Source organism: Balearica regulorum, chromosome 2 (assembly GCF_011004875.1).
Source record: "Balearica regulorum gibbericeps isolate bBalReg1 chromosome 2, bBalReg1.pri, whole genome shotgun sequence".
Lineage (NCBI taxonomy): Eukaryota > Metazoa > Chordata > Aves > Gruiformes > Gruidae > Balearica > Balearica regulorum.
Window position 1 is genome coordinate 149,144,323 of NC_046185.1, and position 16,390 is coordinate 149,160,712.

The 16,390-nt window shown below is 38.8% G+C and overlaps 1 protein-coding gene across 4 annotated transcripts in view; it reads right to left on the reverse strand.

The window, feature by feature from the left end:
• The window catches only part of PRTFDC1 (phosphoribosyl transferase domain containing 1), a 45,499-nt gene that overhangs the window by 1,684 nt on the left and 27,425 nt on the right, over window positions 1-16,390 (reverse strand). For 2 of the 4 annotated variants that reach the window (XM_075746370.1, XM_075746368.1), the window contains exons 5-8: window positions 4,234-4,251; window positions 2,709-2,791; window positions 2,247-2,293; window positions 192-268 (exon numbers count right to left, since the gene is read on the reverse strand). In XM_075746370.1, coding sequence (XP_075602485.1) covers window positions 192-268; window positions 2,247-2,293; window positions 2,709-2,791; window positions 4,234-4,251 — 225 coding nt within the window. The other 2 variants (XM_075746371.1, XM_075746369.1) reach the window with 2 other exon arrangements.

A 16,390-nucleotide genomic window follows, 5' to 3' on the forward strand; every position in this document is an offset into this window, starting at 1 on the left:
AAGAGGTGGGAAGGAACTGTTCACAGTGCTGAGCAGTCACACCTCTGCATGACTCGAGGTTTTGCAGGGAGTTCTACATTCACTGAAATGATCCCAACCATGACATTAAGGAGAGAAAGCAACTTATGGGGTCTTTCAGACCCTGGAAAAGTAAAACAGCGATTTTAAAAATTGTTTTTAAAGAAACTTACATTTAGATCTCTGAAGTACTCATTGTAGTCTAAGGCATAACCTACCACAAATAAATCTGGAATTTCAAATCCGTAATCTGTATTGAGACAAATAAAGAACATCATCAATACAGGATAGATGGTTGTTATATAGCCCTCAAATTCATGTGTTGGTTCTCTGACAAGCAAACTATAGATATACGTAGTCAGTTCAGGTTACGTTACTTTTGACTCTGAGGCATCCAGGTCAGCTGCAGCCCTACAGATGGCTCCTGCTCATCGACCGTGACAGGCATGTGAATCGTCAGCAGAGAGTAGGAGAGGTGTGTACAATTATCACATTGTGGAAGGAAGCCAAAATCAGAGCTAAAAAATTCTGCCAAAATTTGGAAGTGCCATTGGTATGCGTGTGTGATGACAGCTGACCAGTATCACATTAATGATGAAAAAAGTGTAATTTTAATTCAGAAGTAACTTTCAGAGGTTTATATATTTTCTTCTGAGAGTAGCAAAAACTATTTTGCATGTTATACTACCAAAACATGTCAAATGCTTCTTAAATTAAAGCCCCAACCTTATGAAGACTCACAAACATGCTTAACAAAGTAAATGCATGCAGTGTAGCTTAATCACACAACTCGCACACTTCGGGCTAAGCATAGGCATGTATCTTTTTGATAAAAAACCTTATAAAACAAGCACCTTATAAAACAAGTTAGACTCTTTCCCTATTATTCACTAAGTAATGAGAGAAAAACACAACCTTATGGACACAAAAATAGGTCAGCATAAAAAAATTTTACAGGTATTCAGGTAGGGAATTTATTCAGTTGTTAAAAATTGTGAGTAATAGACACTTTGGAATTATAAATTTGAGTGCCGACACAGCACTGTCAGTAATTTACAGGAGTGACCTCTGATGTTTTATAAAATTCATCACAGTATGAATAAACAAGGATAAAGCCTGTTTCATTTTACAAGTTACTACATAAAAGTATTAAGCCACTCTTCATGAAGTAATTTTATTGTATTTTTTATATGCTTAACATTAGTGAATCCAGTTGAACATATACTTTAATTTACTGGATTAAATTCTAAAAGTTAAAAATACCACTGTATAAAAAATTTTATACCAAAATGCTTTAGTTGCAGTTCAGATTATCGGGCTAAAACCACAGGGTCATGCCCAACAGTGAATAACTTTTGCTTCATAAAGTTTCCCTCTCTCCCACATCCCAAATCAAGACCCCTCATGCTGCCTCCTGGTACTCACCTGCCTACTCTCCTTCTACCCTCCTCCCCAGTTCAGCTGACCACAGCCTTCTTCAGTAGTAAATACTGGCCGATCTCTTCTAGATGGATCTGTTCTTTTCAGTATTTAGCCACATATCTGTTATTACATCATTTATTCTAACAAGCCTAAAATGGCAATAGCTTGGTATAGCTCCATTTATGGCTTCATCATAGCACAGTACAAGTAGCAATTATTCAGAGAGAAATGGTGCTCGTGTGGCACAAACAGCAGCAGGAGGAAGTTTAAAAAGCTCAATTTATCTTTTGCTTTTTGGGGGGCTGGATTTAATTATAATATAAACATTATAATATGTTTACCCTTTAAGCAATAATAACTTTTCAAAAAATAATAAAAAATGTTATTCTGTTATAAAAATGTAAAACTTGTGAATAACTAGGTCACGATAAAACACCTTTCCTATTCAGATGGAATCCTGCAGCTCCTCCAGAGAGATGCAATGAGGAAGGAAAAGGAAGAAATGGACTTTCTCTTCCATATAGTTTGTCAGAGACAGAAGATAAACCACTCACCTTTCATGGGTAAAATTAAACTCTTTCATAACTTCCTGATAAAGTTAGTACTCTGCAGAAAACAGCTGACTATAAGGAGGCTAGGCTTTCCAAACCACAATTATGCACATCCTTCCATTGCATCCCATGGTCCCATGGACAACTGATGTTTTACAAAGCCTCTAGCAGTCCATAGACTGATATGGAAGGCAAGTGGTAGAATACAGGTAACTTCTTGTACTGCCAAGTACAGATTTTCACGACACCACTTACAATCTGGTCTGTACCCATCAGGCTGAGATGTTCTTTTCACCAACAAACTGCAATTAAAAACAAAATAAACCCCATGTAAATCTAGATATTTACCTGAATACATGCATAAAAACTATTCCTTTTATCAAAAAAACTTCTGAGCCATGTGAATCACTGTTCTCATTCTGCTTCTCCTCCCGACCACATCCTGATGGCCGGGAGGAGATGGATGTGTTCCCCTTCAAAGTCCATCAGTGCCAGTCCTGAAATGGCTGAAGGGTCACTGCCACTGCAGAACAGTACAAAACCATTTCCTCTCCTTTCCTCCACCCTCCTCTTAGTGACTCAGGCAGCTCCTCTGCAGAGCTTCCCGTGCGATACTGCAGCATCAAATGGAAGCAGTATGTTGAAATGGGAACCCCCACTGGAAAATATGTTGGGCTAGACTACTTAGTAACTAAGTTTTGTGATCGTTCTACTCACCTTGCCACTTTAATCATTTTTGGCTTGTATTTTTCTATATTATGAAGCAGAACCTTCATAGTCCTTCCCGTTCCAACAATATCCTTACAAAATATGAAAAATAGAATAAGTAAAAAACAAAGGAAAGCTGAAAAGAGGAAATCTGGACAATGACTGAGGAGTTCCACCTTCTTGTTTGGTGGAAATGATGTATTTTTGCCAGTGTATTGTGAGCCACATACAAAAAAGGTTATAACTGAGCTCACACTCTTTGAAGCAAGCACTTTCTACTCATAAAATAATCAGTTAAAGGACTGTCCACTTCCTCTTGAAAATAGCTATGTTTCTAGTACTTGAGATGTAACATGAGACTGGAGATGACTTTACTGAGCACTGCATGGACGCAGGGATCAGACTTTTCATATGATGCTCAAGATCCCAGTATGCCAACATCTCTCCATGTCAGGGCTAAATCTGTCCTATTTGTTGTTTAATTAGTTCCGTACCAATGAGTATTCTCCAAAGCTGCTGTACTCAACCTGATCTGAATGAGATCAGCACATACCTGGTTACAAAACTGACCACAACACGGAGAGCAGCTGTTGATCCTGAACTCTGTAGGTGTGGATTTTTGATTAGCAACCCCTTGACTCTGCTCCCCAGCTGACCAATAGCATTAACAAAATTTGCTGCGGACGTTTTTCATTTCTGTTAACAGCAGTTAGTATTAGCAAACACGGAGCTCCTGGCAGCTATTTAGGTAACCAGCAATCTCTGTAGCTGATGACTTTTTTTCCCTTCCTTTACTAAGGAAAGACATTCCAACATTTATACATTTCCTTCAGCTTGCTTTGACACAAGCAGACTGGGCCTGAAATACCAGTCAGATCCTGACACGCTCTCCAACTGTCCCAGTTGCTTTTCCAACATTTTAAAAGAGAATCATGTACATTAATTAAGAGAGAATTTACAGTACCAAGGAGGTGACACATTCTTTTCCTCTACAGTTGAACACTGTTGATTTATATCAGCAACATATCTGTGATGGGCCCTCCCTGGGGACACGGCAGGATGCAATGCTAATGAGCAGAAGTCACAGGGACTCGAGAGAATGACTGGCATTCTCAACCAGCACGTCAACAACCCTGAAGTTGTAAAGCATGTGCAGGGCTATGCTACTATTTCCAATTCATGCAACTGAGAAGTGTAGGGCATCACTGCAGTTGATTCATTGTTCTCCAAGGAACAGAACAACTTGTAGAACAGGAGTTGATGAAACCATAGAAAGAGCAAATCAAATGATGCGGAAACAGAGTCCTGGGTATCAGAAGGCACAGCACAAATTAGAGCGGCAGCAGCATAGTTTGATCCATCATGCAGTTGCAAAAAGACTGAGAGGTCATTAAGCAAATCAACCCCTCCTCCTCTTCACCACCTCCCAGCTATAAAAGTGTAAACACACACGGGTTTTAGAAACTGAACACACAATCACACCTTGACTATGTGACTTTACCTAAGGATAATACGACATAAGCACCCAACTTACCTCCACAATTAGAACATTCTGAAAGAAACAAACAAAAAGGAACACAATTACACAATATTCACAAACTAAAAGAAACAAATGTTTGAAAAAGTGAAATGAGATAGGTCCATGTGCATATGCACAAGATGGTAGGACACAAGGAGTTTCCTGTTTTGTTTTTGTGCCCTGAAAAAGAGCTAGCCATAAGAGCAAGTCCTCCAGTCAGGGGCTATGGCTTTGTTCATCTCTGTCTAGGTTATCCTCTTTGTGTATCCTCACCTCTCTGGGTGTAGCTTTGGAAAACAAAATTAGATGGAAGAAATCCAAATGGGATGAGGTTCACTTCATTCCGGTGTATCTAGCTGTGTACTACAGTGTACACTAAAGTACACTGTATAGTTCACTAAAATACTACTTCCAATGTTAATATGAGACGAGAGCAGTAATATTCTTTCTTTGAAATAAATGCTCTTCCTCCTTCCCCCCGCCCCCCTAGAAACCTCACAGTAAAGGATTACAGGCCAAGTTGTACGACCCGTTCTCATACTGTGAAGCAGCCTCTTTCTCTTCAAATACTGCTGCTGAAATCAGGCGTATTACTTGAAGAGAAGTGGAGTGGTCCAGTCAAGAGCAGTGATGTCAAGCCTTATGACAGCATGATCACACAGGCTGATCTTTTTGCTGAAATGGTTCGTCACTATTCCAGGAATCACAATATCTAAGGTGACTATTAAAAGCAATAATAAGAAATATTGTCCTTATTAGAAGAAAAAAAATCTATTTATTAGTGGGCATTATCATATGCATGTTCAAAAGGATGGACTCTTACAATCTTGCATTAAGATCTACTTTCTGAAGTGAAACCTGCAATAGCAAGAGTAAAATTATTTCACAAATACCTATATCTATCTATCTATCTATTTATCTATCTGTACATCTTACGTGCATGTGCACATTGTATGTCCTGCAAAACCTTGAGACAGACAGTTTCATATCCATGCAGACCAGCATTCCACTTACATTCCACTCCCTTTCTATCTATCAGGCTTGTTGGTTTTGCTACATACATAATGTGGAGACTAACTTCCTTTTCCATCACAGGATTCCAAGGCTGAGAGTTCTGAGAGACTCAAACACCACAGAGAAGGAGTGTGTGAAGGGAGTGTGCTCATGAACAGCTTACCTTTGACCGGTTTCATTAATTGGTAGGTAAATCTTTTTTGAATCTTCAAAACAGAAATTAGTAATATAGATTATCCGTATTTATATTCATACTGCAGTCCCTCCTAACAATCACTGTGCTCAGTAAGGAGACATAGCATGCTTCATGCATCAACCACTGCAGAAACATGTTACCACACACTGTGTTATACCTGGACGCTTCTGAAAACACAAAACACTTGGTAAAGGTGTGGAGGGAACTCCTGGTTCAGCAGATGTCAGCAATGGAGATAACACTCAGAAAGCCACTAATTTAGACTGAGCTCCGATGGAATATGTACTAATCTTGGAGGGTGGCTCCTTTTTGGTGTTTTCATAACAGGTTTCACTGGTGGTTATCCTGCTTGGCACTCCTGACTTTCAGCCTCTCAGCTGCTGACACAAACAACTCTGGATCTGAAACACCTAGTCCTGTGGAGGTAAAAAGTCAAAGGCCTCTTAACAACAAAAGTCCGAAGACGCCCTGTCTCTAGAAACTTCTTCCTTCAAGAAAGAATGGAAGTATGTCAGTCCTCTAGATAAGACAAAGAGACCAAAACCATGTTCAGGAGAAGCTTATGACAGGTGTGCAGTGACAAATTTTCTTGAAGGAAGTCATTTGGATCCAAAAAGGGTTCGGCTGTCATCTGGCTCCCTGGATGAAGTGGTAACTAGGAAAAACACTTCCAAAGACTAGTCCAGGACACCTAGGTCTGAGGCATAAGCAAATCACTTGATTCAGTCAGTGGACACTTGAAGATTACGTGTAGGAGTAATGGTTTAACCATCCCCCTGGGAACTTGCACAGCTGGTGATATATGTAAATATTTATGTGTGTATATATACATATACACATATATATATATATGTTAGACAGAGAAAGCAGAAGAGTTGACAAGGAAAGAACCTCACCAGAACTGGAAATGAACTCCTTTAGAACCAGCAAACAGTCCAGGATGACTGCAAGTGGCACCTGGTAGGAGCCAGCCTGGCAGATCTGACAACATCGGCCTCACAGCCTGACCTGCCACTTTGGTGCATCTCTTGCTGCTCTTTGTACTGTTGACAAGAACTTTGCTCCCAAAGGAAAAGCACAATTCTTCTAGTGAGAAGACCTATCCAGCAGCTGTGGCATGAGACGGGACATACCAGAACCGACATGGCAGAGGGCTGCAAGGTCCTGCATTACAGACTGTGTCAGGGTGCAGCAAAGGCTGGTTGCTCCCTGAGCGAAGGGCAGCCACGAGCTAAGTGCAATAACATCAGCCAGGGCCCAGCCCCACAGTGCCCCAGTGAGGGGAGCAGGCAGACCTGAGACTTGTTCAACCAAGAGCGCAGATCATCAGGTGACATCATGGTGATGAGGCAGATCCGAGGTCAAGCTAGGATGTCAATCTACAGGTTGGGATTAGGTTCAGTGAGAGTGACCACAATAAAACACAGCCCACTGATCTCCAGGCAGGTCCATAGTGATGAGACAGGCCCGAGGTTAGACTGGGAAGCCAGTCTGTGAGTTAGTGTCTGGATCAATGTCTGCAGTTAACATACAGGCATGGCTGTAGCTGAGCTGAAGATTGTACCCATACAGTGTAGTGCAAGCATGGACTAAGCACCCAGGGCTGAGCTGAACTGGGGCTCCTATGCCCACAGGTGTGGGTATGGCCCCAAGTGACACAGGTCACTTCAGTCTCCAGTTCAGAACTGCTGCTTAGTCAGTCCTTCCTCACTTGTGCTTAAGCAAAAGATTACTTCTATATAAACATGTAAGTTAGAATTCATCTTTATTGTCATTACATGTCATTCTTTGAACCAAATTCTTAAAATAATTTCTTAAGATCATAATTCTATCTTGTAGTATTTTTCCAGGTAGTATCACTAGTATTAAATGCTAATTCCATCTTTTAAATCATGAATTAAATATTGTATAGTCCCTGGAGAACATGGTTAAATGCATCCAGTCTGACAGTGAAGCATAATTAACTGTTTCTTGAGAACAGCTTTCCAACCAGTTATACATCTCTCTAATAGAAATTTAATCTTGTCTACATTTCCTTATCACAAATGATTCATATGAAGGAAAGAAGATTAACATGGATCCAGACATGCCTGAAGGGTTTGTCTGGCCACAAGAGTGACAGTCACCTATGCATGGCTTCAGCTGAAGAGTCAGATCTCATATATATTGACTAACTTTAGAAGGAAGGATACCTGAAATTGTCTGACCAGCATTCTGTTATCCATGCCTCTTCTCCTCAGAGTCAAGGAGTCCAACAGTTGCAAATGATACACATTGGGAGATTTGGTCCTTTGAAAGTCCCTTTAATCAGGCAGTTGTCTAGGTCAGGAAACACAGATTCTGTTTTCTATTGTGCACATTCTTATTATTTCCAAAACATTGATGAGGATTTTCTGTACTATGGAGAAATCCTGTATGTAAGGACTTTGTAGTGGAAAAGCCACTATAAAATATTTATCTATGAAAACATTTTGTATATATAAATAAGCAGGCATCTTAATCATTGAGAGCGATACATTAATCCCTGTTTTGATTAGGCAGCGTTACTGTGACTAAAGTTGTCATACTTAACTGTTGCTTATGACTGAAGGCATTCAGAATGGTTTGACATCCTCTGGTACCTACATCCTACAAAACTACCTGATGTGCTGGGGAACTGACTGTAACGCTGCCTATCCCCTACCTTTCTCCTGTCAAAGCAGGCTCCTGATAGAAGGGTTCCAGAAGAGGGATGGCATTGCAGGGTGCCAGAGAAACAACTGCCAAGAAATGTTTTCATACACAGTATCCAAACTAAGCAATGGTGACGTGTAACTAAAACTGGCTGAAATAGATTAGCTTGAGCAGATGGATAGAAGATGAAGAATGTAATGGATACAACGAATCGGTACATTATCAGTAATGTCACCATCATCCTAAATGCAAAGCTGGCTGCAACCAGCGTATCTTGTGAAAGGTCACAGTTACGTGAAAGACCATATCCAGCTTCACCATGAAATCCATCTGTGAGATGGTGGGCAGGAAACTGGTGAAACTCATCAGCTTATGTTGCTACAACAGTGACTGACAGCTGGACAAATGATGGGAGGCCAAAGGATGCTGGAGAAAAGATATTTTTTCAAGTATATGTGTTTGAAGCTCTGTATCACATAGAACAAGACTGTTTTGTCCTTTCAGATATATCTGAGGCAATTACAGAGAAGAAAACCACATGAAAAGTAATCTGGCCTTCTGGCATGCATTTGATATTTTCTGTCTGTTTTTGAAACTTGGAGAACAGGAAATATGAATATTGACTGACATGTTGACTAGACTGAAGATGGCTTAATTTCTGAGTAGAACCATCTCCGCCAAGACAATCTGTGAAGTACATCCAGAAATCTAATAATGTTGCTAATATATCTTACAGTGAGACACAGAGAACAGTCATTTTTTTTAAATATCTCCTGGAAAGATTTCTTATATAGTCCAAATAAAGAAAGGGCACTGGCTTCACTCTTAGAGAGTGCAATACATTTCTACTGTGTCCCTGCAACAGAATCAGCAGCTTTCGTTGCTGATGGATCAGAGGGATGGTTGGGAGCTGATAGATATGGATGACTGTGATTCATCCTGTGTTTACAGCTGTTTCTACCAGCTAGCTGTGAGGAAGTAGGCTGGTGCAATATAGAATCATAGAATATCTCAAGTTGGAAGGGACCCATAAGGATCATCGAGTCCAACTCCCTGCTCCTTGCAGGAATACCTAACACTGACCCATATGACTAAAAGCATCATCCAGATGACAATGCCCAGTTTGTGCATATAACCAGGATTACCCTGTCCCAGGTGGAGAATCCAGCGCTTGCTCTTGTTAAATTTCATATGGTTGGTGATTGCCCACCTCTCTAGCCTATCCAGATCCTTGAACTCTGACAGGCTTGGGGCCCTGACCACTTCCCTGGGGAGCCTGCTCCAGTGACCGACTACTCTCTCAGTGAAGATTTTCCTAATGTCCAGCCTGAACTTCATTCCTTGTGTCCTATCACTGGTCACCAGAGAGAGATCAGTACAATGAGGTCACCCCTCAGCCTTCTCTTCTCCAAGCTGAACAAACCAAGTGACCTCAGCCACTCCTCGTAAGCCTTGCCCTCAAGACCTTTCATCACCTGTGTTGCCCTCCTTGGGACACGCTCTAATAGTTTGATGTCTTTCTTATATTGAGGCACTCAAAACTGCACATAGTACGCACCAGTGCAGTTTAGAGTGGGACAATCACCTCCCTTGACCAGCTAGCTATGCTGTGCTTGATGCACCCCAGGGCATGGTTGGCCCTTTTGGCTGCCAGGGCACACTGTTGACTCATGTTCAACTTCCCTTCAACCCAGACCCCCAGATCTCTTTCTGCGGGGCTGTTCTCCAGCCTCTTATTCCCCGGTTTGTGCATATGACCAGGATTACCCTGTCCCAGGTGGAGAATCCACCACTTGCTCCTGTTAAATTTCATACGGTTGGTGATTGCCCAGCTCTCTAGCCTATCCAGATCCCTCTGTAAAGCCTCTCTAGGCTTAAGAGAGTTCACAGCTCCTCACAGTTTAGTGTCATTGGCAAACTTACTTAATGTACATTTGATTCCTGCGTCCAGATCATTTACAAAAACACTAAAGAGCACTGGACCTAAAACTGTACTCTGTTTTTAAATGAAAAGGGGTGCTGTGAAGTTTAAAATTGTCCAGTTTTGAGTGATCAGGGTGCAGACAACTTGTGACTCTGCACATGGACATTTGCACTGAGCAGAAATAACATTTGTGGTGTGAACTCGATCTACACAAAAATAAAATTTGTGCTTTCATATCCTTTTTTAGACAGTAGTATGAATGGTTTATAGCAGCATGTCTTGGGACATCTGGAAAAAGCAGGAGGGTTTTGACAATATTAGTTCTATGTAAAATGAAGAAAAAATAATTTCTAATCCCTGCATTCCATGTGAATTTGTCTCTCATGTTAAAGATACATTTTCACTTTTATAAAAAATGTCAATGTATCTGTGAATTTTAATTTTTTTAATAATGGACTAGAAACCTGCAAAATTTGAAAATCTGTAGTTTACTGCTTTTCATAGCCACATGAGCTTATACATGGCAAGAAAGTAGGTTGTTATTATAATACATGTAAGAAAAATCCTGACTTGTAATAAGCTGAAAAATACTCCAGCACTGAGTCAATACATTTCTATTGTTTACCTTCCCACAGGTCAGTAATAAATGGAACAATGTCAGCTAACACGACCAAGCAGAGTAATGAGATCATATATGCCTCCTGCCTGACAGTAGTAAATGCTATGGAAACTATTTTTCACCTTCCTGGAAAAGAATAACAATTTTTTCTAGATTTTGATTTTATGCTCCACTTAGAAGACTGATTTCAAAGGAAAAATTGCTATGAAATAGCAGTGCTTTGAAATTAGCACTGAACAAGAGTTTGAGGGAAATGCTGCCTTTGAATTCACATAAAATGTAAAATTTTAACAAGGTAAAATGCTAAGTTGCAAATTTAGAAAGGGGGACTATTTCCTGGAAACCAGAAGCTCTACTTAAGTAATGAAATAAACAACCATACTTAATGCAATACTACAGCTAAGAGGACAAACACAACCCTTGCATGTATAGCAAGAAAATCAGGTAAGAACACAAAGAGGGTATTTTCTCCTTAAATGTTTCAGCCTACAATCAGAATAACGTGCACACAGATTAAAACAAACCAAAACCTGTTAAAAAAAGAAAGAACTTAAGACTGAGGAAAGAAGAATGATTTGAGACCTGGAAAAAACACCTTATAGTGAAGTAAGGTTTGTAGCAGGAAGTAATAGCTTTTATTTAATTAACAGCCCATTTCCCAGTGGGAGAACATTTTTCACAAAAGAACTTTGACCTTTCAGCCCACAACCTCAAAGAGACCACAAAATACCTTCGACAGCTGAGCCTGGGAACAAAAATTCAGAACTGCTGTATGCACCAGAAATCATGGACTCAATAAACTGCTGCCTTTACAGCACATTATAATCTTCCACTGCAGCTGACCTCCAACTCATTTATCAGTGTTCCACAGCTGATAATTTGCTCTCTTATTTTAGCTCAGAGGAATTCTTAACATTTTTATCTGTCCCTTTGGTCATAGGGCAGGTGATCATGTAGGGCAATCACTTTTTTCTCCCAAATTGTCTGATTACCACATTAGGTTAAAATTAAGAATTTCTCCTAATCTACACTGAGCTTGAAGTTTGCTGATTCTGTTCAGACCAACAGAAGGATCTGTATGCTTGAAATTTTGTTTTTTCCAACTATATCAACTGCCTAGTGCTAATTTCCTGTTATTAATTCTACCTTCAAACCTTGTCTCATTTACATCCTACAGTATGCCAGTACTTTACAGCAGGTTCCCAATCTATTAGTTTATCTAGAAGAAGCTTAAGTAATGACTGGATGATAGGCACATATGCAACCATATGGCAATATAAATTTCATAATGGCAAGCTGCTCAATCTAGTAGGCAAAGCTATTAAAAAAGGCAACAGCAAAAGGTAAAAAGCTAACCAAATTCAGAAGAGAAATTAGGTTCACCATTTTAGCAATGATGACAGTTGACTGTTGGTAAACATGCCTGAAGTATGGAGGCTTCTCCATCAAGTCTTTAAATCAAAATAGTTGGTAACTCAAAAGAGAAACTGTAGGCACAGTGAAGAAATAATCATTTGGGACCCTTAAATCTAAATTATCTAGAAGTTCAGACAAGAATACTGGTGCTTTTGGATCTTAAAATACAGGAATCTCTAAACAAAGCTCTGTCATCAGGCCAACTGACTGTACTGAAAAGAAAATAAACAAAAAAAAAGCAAATTAAACTTAATGTGACAATATTTGCAGAAATTTTTAAGGAAGCAATTCAAAAAAGCAGATTTATGTAAGTCTTGTAAAGCTCATTGAAGATAAGCAGGTCACAAGCTTAAAAGAAAGAAGAACTTTTCCACATGCTACATAAATATGAAACTTCTTGCTTTAGGATCCTGTGGACCTAGAGGCGTAACTGGAGTTTCAAGACATAGACATGGATAACAGTTCTAGCACTGGATGTATTCTTGGATGTTGGAAGTCTCTGGTCTTGCTACATCCAAGATGTAACCTGCATTGTGAAAGTTTCTGGTCTTGCTGTGTTTCATATATCCTTTCCCTAACAAAATTCCAGTTGTCTGCTGCTGAAAACATGATACAAACCTAGACAGACCTTTCACCCTATTTAGTATGGTGGTAATGGTGGTCTTGTAAGTGGAGAAAATACAATGAAATTTGGAATAATGGAAATCCTTTTATCTTCCAGTCCTCATTGGTGTCCTGAGTTCCTTCTTCTCTCCTTCTTTGATAGAACTATTCTTAAACTATTTGGGGATATGTGTAACATAATGTAAGTTATACCAGCTTATACAGTATGCATGAATACACAGTTGTTGGAAAAGGTGAGTGTTTTATACATCCATTTCCACAGATGAAGGCATATGCGTAAAAAATAGAAAAGACTGGGAAAAAAATATACAGCCCCTTTTTACCTATTTCTATTTCTTTTTTTTTGGTGGAAGGCTACAAAATAGTGTATTTTCATTCCCTTTAGTTCAATTTCCCTTGAGAAGTCTGTATTTTCAGTTAGATTGTTTCTAAAGACATCTTTTCATATGTGCTCTGTATCATCAGAAATACATAAATTGATAATGTGATTCTTCAAACTGAATTGTTAACAGATTATCACACCTGCAGTACTAGCTTTCTTAGCATTGTATTTGTACTACTGGTTAAACAAGACATTCTATGACAACTTAAGTTAGGCTTGACGAAGCAGTGCCATAGGGCTGAAGAATCATCAGCAAACGAAGGTTAAACAATAATGCATTGAGTTTCAGTGGAGAGGTCCAAAGGAAGCTACAAGGACTGCTGTTAGAAGTGAAATCATTTTACCATATGCACAGGAATGAGACCCACATATACTAACATCTCATCAAGATGTTAGAAAATAATATGAAAGACTTTTGAGAAATTAGACATCTAAGTAGGAGCTTTCTACAGGGTTCCAGAAAAGGTCATGAATGTCTGATTTTAATCTTTTCTGCTGGGCTGATCCACATCTCATGGCATTCCTGAAAGGACAGATATCCTATCTCAAAACCATCATTTTTTTAGACGCTCAATTTGGTCAGTGTCAGCTGCTGCTGGGAGCAACTCGGTTAATGCGTTAAGAGTCTACAAATACAGACTCCAGCTACTTAAAGTCTGTAAAACTAGTTCAGTATCTCCAAGAGTTAACGGAGTGGGGGACACAATGGAGGGCATGATGATATGCTCTCACTGACGTTTTGTTCTCAGAGAGCACTGTGTTAAATGCTGTACACGCACATGTTCTTCTCACAGCCATCTTTACAGCACGCTTCTGTTGTGCATATGAAGTAAGGCAAATTACCATACTCAATCTAAAGGTAATGCAGGAATGGAACACTGTGTCCATTCTCTTACTTGAAGGAAAAAGTATAATTTTCTGATCATCTCAAATTGCAAGAGAATTTTCTGAACACAGGTGAAATCAACAGTATGATGAACACGTATGATGTAGAAGCAGGTAGACAGTGGGTGAGCAGAGCCCATGTGAAAAAAGGGATGGGAAGGCTGAGAAATTTTCTTTGTACTTTCCTTCCTTCAGAACAACAAAAAAGGAAAATAATGATGAATAGTAGAAAAAATTACTTAAGTAAGTGCAAAGAAAGGTGATTGACTTTGGGGAAGAAAAAAATAGTGTCTTTTGCTGTGGAAAAAGCAGTTAAGGATGGCAACTGTCAGAAGACTAGACAGTATAAAATCTAATTAAGAAAAAATGCAGAACAACAAAAGTGACTAAAGATGGCAGTTAGGTACCGAAGATGTGGAATGCTTCAAGACACATAAAATCAACCTCTAAAAAGATGAAAAAGGCCAGGTTGCACATCTGATAGGAATACAGTAAGATGTAGAGATGAGTGGAGGACATTTCTATTGCAGAAGTGTATAGTGTATTTTGTATACCTTTACTGTCATATAAATAGTCTTGCATGTCCATAATATTCTAAAGAGAATGCCTTTATTTTCTTCTGCAAATTTATAGACATTATTTCAGAAAGGACCACATACAGGAAGAGAAAGCACAATATTAGTCAAGGCAGTGAATACCGAAGGAGAAAAAATAATAAGTACAGAACCAACAAAATTCTGAGAAACAAACTTGGAGTGGTGGAGAGGATAATATGTATTTTAAATCTAGAGAATAACACTCTGTTACTCAGCTGCCACGTATCATTTATTAAATACTGAAAGGCTAACATATTTAGGAGAATGCTAGAGAAACAGCTCTCAGAACTGTTGTTAGAACCTATGACATGCAGAGAAAATGGTTCAGTAAAATAAGAGAAGAAATGAGAGGCATAAGGAAAGAAAGTGAGATTGAAGTACGTTCCTGGAACATCTTCCCATATGACAAGTGGGGCAAGAAAATGATAGACAGTGGATACATTGGTTTAGGTGAGACATATAAAGGAAGCTTGGAGATTTTATAGCACAAATCCTGCCAGAAGGAAGTGAGGAGTGCTGCATGGCGGATATCTTCCTCTGAGTGAAACTTCTTTTTGATATGAGCTGATCAGTTGCTTTAGGAGAGCATCAGAGTAGTGACGGAGCCCTCAAACTAACGCAATGAAGTGCAGAGAGAATACAAGACATTCACTTTCTTTTTTACTTGATCGCTATTTATGACCTTCTACACTTCTACGAAAACGCCAAAACCACTGGCTGTCAACAAGATGTACTTAATATGAACAAGGGGAATGGTCCTTCATAAAGAACATAAGCATTGATCTGTATTACATACAGACGGAATATCAGAAATTCACTGGCTCCATAACTGTATCATACTAACTACATATAACAACTTAGTTTTAATTATCAGTTCTTATCAACCTTACAAATAAGAATGATAAATTTTGTTCACATCCTATGTTATGTAGAAATAGTGATAATGATAAAAATATATGGATCTAATTTTGACATCAAATACATTATACAACTGTAATAATTGCAAAATTATATAAACTCTAAGTTTATGATTTTTTCTAAGTTGTCTCATTTGCAAGGAGACAAGTCAATGTGGTATAGCAGCTTTTGTGAAAGGTGGCAGGACATAATACATATGGAGTGACATACAGAACGATCCCTGTTGGTAGAAACTTTGGGCTACATAACCAGCTCCAAAGCTCTTGGGACAAAATATACACACATAGAAGTATAAGAGGTAAATGGCAGTGATAACTCATAACTCCAGTACAGCTGAATCCACTGAAGTTTCTAGATGTTTTAAAATTTACTTAGTTTAAATGCCACAAATATTTTAAAATATGTTACAAATTTTTACAGTATTATATAGTATGATTAGAGTACTAATACTAAATGGGGTTGTATTATTTGTTCTTTTACCTCATCTACATAAATTTTCATAGCCATCTTGCTTTGAAACAATGCCTCTAGTTTTCTGGGCAGTTATTAATTATCTCCCCATTTTCAAAATGTATTCCTCTTTACAAACATTAATGATAATTTTTACCCAAATGTGCATTTCAGATTTAAAGTAACTGAAAACTAAGCAGCTACTTAACTATGAAATCGGCTGTTGAGAAATTTTATGTTCACCACTTACATCATTAAAGGAGAGATTTTGAAATTATATTTTTTCTGCATAGAAGTGAATAGTTACAAAACATTAGAGTCATAAGCTATATCAGGACTCATTCTTCAAGTACCTTTATTAATGATTCATGCCATGGAAATCTTCATTCTTGCCTCTGTGACCTTCCTCACAGAAGAAGAATTTCAAATTGTGGATGATTTTCTTCAGGTAACAGTTTGGGTCTATATGCTAACT